Source organism: Acinonyx jubatus, chromosome D2, assembly GCF_027475565.1.
Source record: "Acinonyx jubatus isolate Ajub_Pintada_27869175 chromosome D2, VMU_Ajub_asm_v1.0, whole genome shotgun sequence".
Classification (NCBI taxonomy): Eukaryota; Metazoa; Chordata; class Mammalia; order Carnivora; family Felidae; genus Acinonyx; species Acinonyx jubatus.
In genome coordinates this window covers 33,212,310-33,221,997 of record NC_069393.1, presented here as the reverse complement: position 1 = coordinate 33,221,997, position 9,688 = coordinate 33,212,310, and the positions used below count along the sequence as shown (strand labels likewise).

Genomic DNA, 9,688 nt, shown 5'->3' with positions numbered 1-9,688 from the left:
TTTATCTTCAGAGGATTTTATTTCAAAATAAAGCATAACTTCCACCATGACAATGATTCCAAAGGATGAAAAAGTGTCTTGCCTCCTTTCACCCTGCAAATAGCGCGTGGCAGTGCAAACGTTTCCAAAACACCTACACATAGTTCTCAGTAGCTAACAGTCCAGTCATAGAAAATGCTTCTTCATTTTCAACTGACATGAGATTTGTTAGGAAACCTCTGTAACAATTTATTCAGTTTCTTGGGGGGTAAACCCCCAGATTCTCCCAACGTGTCATGGATTGATCTCATCTTTCGCGCTGCCTGAAAAGACAGAACAAAAACAAAAATGACAGCTCTTAAGTTTGTCCTGACCTAGGCCAACAGTTCTCACAATACCAGAAAGCACACTAATACATTAACCAGCCTGGAAATAGCTGTGTCATCTTCCCAGTCCCCTTTCAACAAAGGGACTTGAGATCTACAGATGACTGTATGACCTGAAGCTACCATGCCAGCTAGCAATTAATTCTAGGTTAAAATCCAAACAACCTGTCTTTCACTATCTATCTTTAGTTCTATTTCAGACAATAATATCTATTTGAGCAGCACGCTAAATTTTACAAAGTGATTTTTTCCCATGAATTTCCCTTTATGTAATACAAAATTCTGTAAGGTATTAATATTAACCTTATTTTACAACTGGTATAGCTAAAGCTTAGAGCAGTGAAACAAATCGCTCAAGATCACAATGCCTTCAAAACCACAACCTTTTCCACTTGGGCGTTAGTGAAATCATTCCCACAACTTTCCTTGCCTTGTATAATTGCTTGTATCCCCCCACCCCCATTCTCTCCCAAGATGACACCCTAAGAGCCTTCTGTCACCTCGGCCCTCGAAGCACAATCGAAGAATTCCTTGATCTCTTTTCTGCACGCTTCGTCGCGGAATTCATTCTGCTTCCAACATGCCATCATCACCGACATTTCTGTGATACAAGTCGCCTCTGGAGGAGCAGAACGGGAAGACCCTCAGTCACCCTTACCTTATCTTGTAGCCCTCCCACCCAGCCGCCCCGTTCATCCCTCGGACTTCTGCTCTGGGAGCCTCCTTGGCTCCAACTGCTCACCGCCTCTCTCCCGGCGTCGTTCTCCGACACGATTAGCTAGGATGAGCGGCTTGTTGGGCTTCAGTATAGGTTTCCGTGGGTTTCCCAGCCGCGCTAGCCGACCCCGCAGGCTGGGCGTCGCCATTACGCACCGAGCTCCCGGCAGGCTCTGCGTCACCGTGCGTGACCCTGCGTGACCCCTAAGAGCTCGACGAGGCTTGGCGCGCAGCCTGCCGAAAGCTCGGCTGCCTGCGTGCTTGCTTTTCTTCGCCTCGTAACCCTGCTGCTGGGTTCGGGCACCGGTCGTTCAAGACCTGTGTGCAGGTTAGGAGGAGAGTCTTTGGGGCTCGTGTGCTGACCTAGGCCGCTCCCGGCCCTGAAGTCTGAGGGCGGTCTTAGGCCGGAAACATCCAAGAAAGGGCTCGATAAATGGACACTCATTTATCGTGGTAGCTGGCCGAACTCGAGGGTGATTGACAAAAGCAAGGGCAGAGGATGGGACCGAATCAAAATATGAGACCTTAAGATGTTAGGTTGGGACAGACTATTCTTATGTTTTTAATAAGTCTTCAAGAACTGTTGGATTTTACTACCTTTAAAACCACCCCGAAGCCATAAAGAAAAATTATGCTCATATAAACAGTAGCGACCACTTATATATCGTTTCTTCTTTGTAATGATCTCACTGGGTAGGATGAAGTTTAAGCGCTTTGGCGTTCATTATCTAATTTAAGACTCTTTCCAATCCTGTGAAGATACTTGGTGGTATCATTCCTATTATTAGACTTGGCTCTTCAGTTGTGATGCCTAAGTTCATCAGACTTGGCTCTAAGTGACTTTTAGGTGTTTACAAAAGGCACTTCAGGGGCACCTGGGTGGCCCAGTTGGTTAACCCTCTGACTTCATGATCTCAGGTCATGATCTCATGGCTGGTGGGTTCCAGCCCCGTATTGGGCTGGAGCCTGCTTCAAATTCTGTCTCCCTCTCTCAAAAATAAATGAAACATTCAAAAAGAAACAAACAACTCAGTTCAAAGATGTGCCAAGGATTCTCAAGGCATTTATAACAACTTCAAGAAATGTTTCTGGTAACGGAAGCATAACTTGAGCAAGCTTTTAGTTCATAAGATGACTACTTTGGAGGAGCAATATGTATTTGGTTGTGTAAAATTTAGTGTGCTAAAATCATTTATCACAGACGTTTAATCTTCCCATTGATCTCTGCATGACTGGTTCTTTTTCTTCTGTTCTCAGTTCCTGTCAGAGAGGCCTTCCCTGACTTCCCATATCTCTCCCATTATCAAGCTGTTTTATTTTCTTCATAGGACATATCACAGTCTGAATTAACTTGTTCATTTAATGTGTGTTTATGGCCTCACTTACCACCGACACCCATTTAAAATGTAAGTGCCATGAGAGGACCTTGTCTTACTGAATTCCTAGTACCTAGAATAGTGATAATACTTGTTAAGTGAACAAGTGTTTCACATATTTTTCCAAGTCTCCAAGTGTATCATACTCAGCCCAGAAATATAAACAAGCAGCAGACACTGTTTAAAAAGAAGCCATTTATTATACAAAATGAAACCTGAGATTATAGGATATTGCAACACATGGAGTAATAAAGGCATCAGCCCCATGCTCCACCCCCAGTCCAATAAAAGACTCCTAATCAAGCACTTCTACCACCAATAACCCCAAGCCTGCTGCTGTTGACAGAGCAAACTGAGCCCCAAACCAGAGAAAATTCACATTGTTTGCTTTCTCTTCATATTGGTTCTGCTTGCTCTTGTGGAAATGTAGCACCTGGCTTATCTTGCTCTTTTACGAATACTTTTATGGTAATAGGATTAAAGGAGAACGTCTAAAAAGCCCTGTCCACAAAGCAGGCCTGAGTCTCCAGCCACAATCATTCACAATCATTCAACAACTGGCCCATTTTGTACATAAAAGTGCCCACTTTGTACATAAAAGGAATGCCAATCTGAACTGGTGTAATTAGGAGAGGTAAGGATGATTCTACATTTTGCATAACCATCACTTACCCTTTTTATTGCACATAAACTTGAGTCCTAACCTTAGTTTGCATTTGAGTAATGTGTATTTTGCACTATATATGAGCACCTGCATTTAAGTAGATTGGAAGTTTAGGGGCACCTGGGTGGCTCAGTCGGTTGAGTGCCCGACTTCAGTGCAGGTCATGATCTCACGACTCATTGGTTTGAGCCCCACATCAGACTCTGTGCTGACACCTCAGAGCCTGGAGCCTGCTTCATAGTCTGTCTTCCTCTCTCTCTCTGCCCTTCCCCAACTCACACTCTGTCTGTCTCTTAAAAATGAATAAACGTTAAAAAAAAAACAAACTACTCCAAAAAAAAATAGATTTCAAGTTTAGAAATCAGAGTCCTGAATTTGACTTCTTTTTGTGGGTCTACATTATACCCAATTTTAATAGTACATTTGAAGGTCTATCTTCCCCTCTTGTGCTTTTCTGCAAAAGCCCAAACAGGTTAAGCAAACTTTCCATGCTGTTGTGAGGGTATTTTTTACTAAAAAATAAAATGAAAATAGAACCATTATGACCATGAAATCCAGTCTAAATTAGAGCTCTCCTTGGCCACATCCTTAGGTGTCACAATATTAAGTGTGGGACCCTAGTTGTTGAAGCACCTTACATACATAAACACACACACACACACACACACACATCTGGTTGTAAATTAGTGTATGTATGTGTATATATATAAGTACATATACATATTAATTTATAGATAACACTGATAAGCTATAGAACTTCTTTAGTGATAATTTATTAATACTACACATTACAACCAGAGTAGCTCTAAGGTCCAAGGTATTTCTTGTTCCACTGGCCCTGAAAAAGCTAATGGTCTCCCTGCCCTTTAAGCTTTATTTTCAAGCCACAGCAATATAAAAGTTTGGCTATATCCCCAAATCTGCCTAACAGCTTTTTACTGAACCAGCCACTTGTGGTGGCTAACTCTTGCCTCACCTCTCAGCCCCTTGACATCAAGGGCAAGTAAATGTTATAAAAAATACAATTCCAAAGAACCATAATACAACCCACCAGGAGTTTTGCTTCACCACCAACATAAGTCTTGCCTCACCTCTCAGCCCCTTGAGTTTAGGTATGTTCCATCAAAATGTAGTCTCAGTAAGTACTATAAAGTTGAACAGAAGGATATCAGTAACAGAATGAGTCAAGTTGGAATATTCATCCCACATGAACTGAAAAGTGCTCCATAGTATGAAGTAATTATTACAACTGTATTGCTGGGCTGTTTTTTCCAATGTAATTTTCATGATTCTTTGGAGGAAATGGGACTTTTGTAGCATTTAAAAATAATAAAATATAGGGGCACCTGGGTGGCTCAGTCAGTTAAGCAGCCGACTCCAGCTCAGGTCATGATCTCTTGGTCTGTGGGTTCGAGCCCCATATTGGGCTCTGTGCTGACAGCTCAGAGCCTGGAGCCCGCTTCGGATTCTGTGTCTCCCTCTCTCTGCCCCTCCCCCACTTGCACTCTGTCTTTGTCTCTCAAAAATGAATAAACATTAAAAAAATTTTTTTTAAATAATAAAATATAGAGAAGAGTTCATTAGGCAGACAGAAAAGACCAAAGACCTATAAAAACCTGCAGTTTGATTCACCCTGGTCTATTTTAACATTTAAAAATCATTTAGGGGCGCCTGGGTGGCTCAGTCGGTTAAGCGACTGACTTCAGCTCAGGTCACCATCTCACAGTTCGTGAGTTCGAGCTCTACATCAGGCTCTGTGCTGACAGCTCAGAGCCTAGAGCCTGGTTCGGATTCTGTGTCTCCCTCTCTCTCTGCCCCTCCCCTGCTCATGCTCTGTCTCAAAAATAAATAGAAACATTAAAAAAATCATTTAAATATTAAATTTGTTTTTCTGCCATCATTTTTTTTGTTTTTCTGCCAGCCATAGTCTCTATCTCTAACCTAAAATAGAGCAGGACAATTCATTAAATTGACATGATATATATTAACTATCGGATCTTTCTGTTCATGAGATGAGAAAGAATTACAGCTATTCCCTAAAAAAGAAGCAAACCAGCAGTAAGCAAAGCTGTCAAAAATCTACAGCCAGTTTAATGTAGAGGAGAATGAATGTGGGGATGGTGGCATCTTCATCAGATTACGGAAAACCAGGAAAGAAAAAACCATTAAAACAATTTTTTTAATGTTTCCTTTTGAGAAACAGAGAGACAGAGCGTTAGTAGGGAGGGGCAGAGAGAAAGGAAGACACAGAAACTGATACAGGCTTCAGGCTCCAAGCTGTCAGCACAAAGCCCGACATGGGGCTCAAACTCATGAACTACAAGATCATGACCTGAACCACCCAGGCACCTGAAAAAAAAAAAAGTTAAAAAGTTTGACATCAAGAGCAAGTAAATGATGTAAAAAATACAATTCCAAAGAACCATAACACAACCCACCAGGAGTTTTGCTTCACCACCAATGTAACCATTTATAAAGCAGGAGATGAAAAGAGATTAGGAAAGGTATTGAATAGGTGCGCCTGGGTGGCTCAGTCAGTTGAGTGTCTGACTTCGGCTCTGGTGGTGATCTTGCAGTTCATGGCTTCGAGCCCTACATTGGGCTCTGCACTGATGATGCAGAGCCTGCTTAGGATTCTCTCTCTCTCTGCCCCTCCCTGACTTGTGCTTTGTCTCTCAAAGTAAATTTTTTTTTAAATGTAAAAAAAATAAAGGAAAGGTACTGAATAATAAAGAGTTTAAAGAAGAGCACAGAAATTTTAAGACCCTACTAAACGTGGTCCATTTTACCTCATTCTTAAGCCAAGTACCAAGATGTTGTTCCAATCACAGTTAAGAGGATGAAATGGCTAGAGAAAGATGCAATTCTTTAAAGATTCTGTTGAATCAGCACTTTAAAACAAGTGGGTGTTTCAGGCTTCTGTTTTCCATTAATCCAAGAACTAGAAGCCTCCATCTCTCATTGAGGAGAGGCCCTAATACCACAAACTGAGACACTGGATACACATCATTAGGATAAAATATCAGTGGATATAACCGGAATTCCTGAACTCATAATAAGACAGTGTTCGTTAAGGGATATGCAGCAGATGCCCCTCATATCCCATGGTAGAATAAGGACTTCCATCTCCTTAACTCTACCAATTTTAAGGCTCTTGCAAGGATAATTAGAGATTTTGGTTCCTTTTCATGAAGATCTCATGTAGGTAGTCCCAAAATTTCCTCTGCTTTGTCTCATTGTTGTGGATCATGGCAGTGAGAGCTTCCCCCTGGTCCAGACCTTGCCAATAATCTTGCAGCCACATCTCCTTCCAGCTGAAACATCAAAATGGGAGTTGGATTATGGAACCTCTGCACAGCTACAAGTCCTGCCTTCTGAAATTTTAAGCAGATACAGCAGTCTCTGGCTAAGACAGGGCTCTGCTTTGAAGGAAAGGGAATGTGAAGTAAATCTAGTAGTCTAGTAATAGTACAGGTGACAGCTGCAAACACAAATCTATCACACATCCCACCCCCAATGAGTTAAACCTCCTTACTTGCCCGCTCCTGGTTCCCAAATGTGGGAGCTTAGAAGAAGGCAGGGCAGTGAGGCAGACTATGGAACCAAGGAGTCTAATATTTAGATGGTTACCTTATAAGCTGCAATGTCAATAATCAAAATGAAGGTGCAGTGCTATCCAAAGTCTAGGTAAAACACATTTTCTTTTTTTAACGTTTTACACTTTTTTTCCTAGTAAATCATAATATGTTCAGCATAAACTAGAAACAAATTATTTGATGGAAGACTCCATTCCCAGAATCAAACTGTGCCAGCAGTATATATAAACAGCCCTCTGCTGCCATCCACTGTGCAAGTTAGTCTCTGCAGGCCATTCTAGCAGTCTTGCTTTATTAAGCTTAATAATCTTTTATCACCTCTCCCCAAACAGGTGTGGTTTGCTGCAAGTGGCTTCAGCATTTTCCCACCCCACCTCCCGTGCTGACCTTGTTTCCCAATGCACCACTTTCTGCCACCTACTGCAGTAGCTTCCTCACTTCTCTTCCAATCCACACTGCCCAGCAGTGTTTATTCTATCTATTGAAAACATTCCTTCCATTTTGTTTGGGGTGAACATATAATTTATCACCCAAATCAGGGTACTTCTAAGAGTGAAAGGAGGTACTATATGGGGCGCCTGGATGACTCAGTCAGTTAAGTGTCTGACTTCAGCTCAGGTCATGATCTCACGGCTCATGGCTCATGAGTTCAAGCCCTGCGTCGGACTCTTGTGCTGACAGCTCAGAGCCTGGAGCCTGCTTTGGATCCTTTCTCTGGACCTCCCTTACTCACACTCTGTGTCTCTCTCCCTCAAGAATAAATAAACATTAAAAAAAAAAAATTAAAGAGTGAAAGGAGGTACTATTAATAATTGTGCCAGGTTAATAGATACAAACCCTACTGCAGACAAACCTCTCTCAAAACACCCATCTATGTATTGCTCATCCCCAACCCCAACATTTCAAAGATGCTAAATAAACAGCTGAGTTGGTTTTCGAGACAGTCCAACTCCTAAGCCTGGTATTCAGGCTATGTATATAGCCTGGCCCGAGTCTATCTGCCCAACTTTGTCTCTCCCTCATCACTTCCCTAAACAGGCCCCCTCTGCTCTGGTTGAAGCCTTTTTTGAATCACTATTGCAAACATTGCTCACATAAGCTGATTTTCATAGGTTGTTGCCCTGAATTCCACTTTGCATCTTTTCCTGAGCTTTTTCAGGAATTACTCTCCCAATTAGACTCTTGACACTTTAAAGGCAGAGTAAGCCCATGTCATAATTTCCCTATACAACAATCCCCTCAGCACCTACTGCTAGTTCACTGCCCACAGTGAGCAAGTAAGTAAATCGCTTGATTTGATGGCCACAGGGACCCCAGCTATCCTTACCTGTCATTCTCAGGAATCTCTTCCACACTGCCAAATCCAGGTGTGGGCACTGGGCAGTCCATGTGTGAGGGCTGGGCAATGTGAGGCTCAGGGACAGGGATGTCCCCAGGAGAGGCTGCGTGTGCTTTCTCGGCCTCCAGCCGAGCCAGTTCATGGTCACAGACAAAACACTCAAAGCCATTGAGGTAGTTAGGCAGCAAAGGATCATTCACTCCCCACTCCCGATACTTCAGACTATCCAGAAGGAACTGGTTGGTGATGCCCCCAGGTTGTTTGTATGCCAGATATTTCATATATTCCTCATCGTTCTTGTCCAGAAAATCAATAAATTCTGCCAGCTTTTGAGGTGACTCAAAGTCATCAATGAGGATGATGGAGTGATTGTTGGGCATCCAGTCCCTCACAGAGGGAGAGCCGCGATACACAGGCACAGCACCAAGATGCATGGGGCGCCACAGCTTCTCTGTCATGTAGTCGTCACAGATGGCATTTTCAAGGGCCAAGTGGAACTTATAGCGAGACAAGAAGGCCAAGAGCTCTGGATCCTCGGTGGTGGCTGTGGCTGTGTCCTGTAACCGCGGAGTGGGCAGCTCCCGATTTTGTAGGCATTTCCCGTAGGAGTCCACCTGTTCGGGGCAGAATACCGCCGTGAAGTGGGTGCGGCTAGCCGACCTGGACACCCGGGGTCCTGGCCTCCGCCACGCGCGCCCCCCTCAACCCCCAGGCCCGCCCCGGCCCCACCCACCGGGATGTAACGCATCAGCTCGCGCACGTAGCGGTCCCGGTCCGCAGGCACGTCGCAGTGGGACTGCAGATAGAGCAGCGGCGCGTAGCCGCGTCGGCGCCACTCAGCGCGCTCCTGTAGCGGAGGCGCCGCGCGGCGCAGATAAGCGGTCCCGGGCAGCCACTGAAGCGGCAACGGGTAGTCAGAATAGCGGCTGAACGTGGCAGTAAGATTGAAGAGGCGGATGCCCGGCCCGTGGCTCAGCAGGAAGTTGTTGAGGGGCGACTCCTCGTGCAGGAGCGCCCAATTCTGATGCGCCAGGCGCGGCAGCGGCGCCTCGGAGGCTCGAAAGTCAGTGCCGTAGAAGAGCAGCGCGCGCGTCCGCGAGTGCCCTCGCACCCGTCGGTCCCGGGACGCCACGCACGCGCCGCGCGCGCACTCGATGCGCTCTGAGTCGCCCGGGAAGTGGGGAAATAGCCCTGGGCTCCACCACAGCAGCACCGGCAAGTCCACGGCCTCCTCCCTCCCTGGCTGCGAGGGCCCGGGACTGCGCGCCACCCCCACCGCGCCCAGCGCCGAGGGCGGCCGGAAAACTGCACCATCCCACGGCTCTGCCCAGCCCGCCTCTCCGCCGGTCTCCCCCTGAGCCATGGGCCCAGAGCCGCTGACCGCACAAATACTAAGCACTCCCAGGGCAGCGAGCACAGCCCCGCTGCCGCACGCCGCCATGTCCACTGGCAGTTGCCCCGCTCCCCTCCCGGCAGCATCAGGCCTCCGCCCCGCAGGGAGTAGCGACCTGACGAAGTCCTACGCCCATGGTGCGTGTGGCGCATGCGTAGTTCTGCTCAGCCTACCACTTCCTGGGAAGTGCTAGGCCTAGCAGCAACAAATGGGACGGAAAATGGTAAGTCACAAGTAA

The 9,688-nt window shown here is 45.6% G+C and overlaps 2 protein-coding genes across 2 annotated transcripts; both read right to left on the bottom strand.

Annotated features, from left to right (window-relative positions):
- On the bottom strand, window positions 1–1,268 carry CHCHD1 (coiled-coil-helix-coiled-coil-helix domain containing 1). The gene is made up of 3 exons (XM_015067652.2): window positions 1,108–1,268; window positions 866–984; window positions 1–302 (listed from the first exon to the last, which is right to left on the bottom strand). Exons 1-3 carry the CDS (start codon window positions 1,229–1,231, stop codon window positions 189–191), a joined length of 357 nt encoding a protein of 118 aa, XP_014923138.2. The 5' UTR covers window positions 1,232–1,268; the 3' UTR covers window positions 1–188.
- Window positions 1,269–2,638: 1,370 nt separating this feature from the next.
- Window positions 2,639–9,634, bottom strand: FUT11 (fucosyltransferase 11). Its single transcript, XM_027062289.2, has 3 exons — window positions 8,791–9,634; window positions 8,046–8,671; window positions 2,639–6,436 (listed from the first exon to the last, which is right to left on the bottom strand). The coding sequence occupies exons 1-3, from the start codon at window positions 9,496–9,498 to the stop codon at window positions 6,289–6,291; spliced, it is 1,482 nt and encodes a 493-aa protein (XP_026918090.1). The 5' UTR covers window positions 9,499–9,634; the 3' UTR covers window positions 2,639–6,288.
- Between the last annotated feature and the right edge of the window lie 54 nt (window positions 9,635–9,688).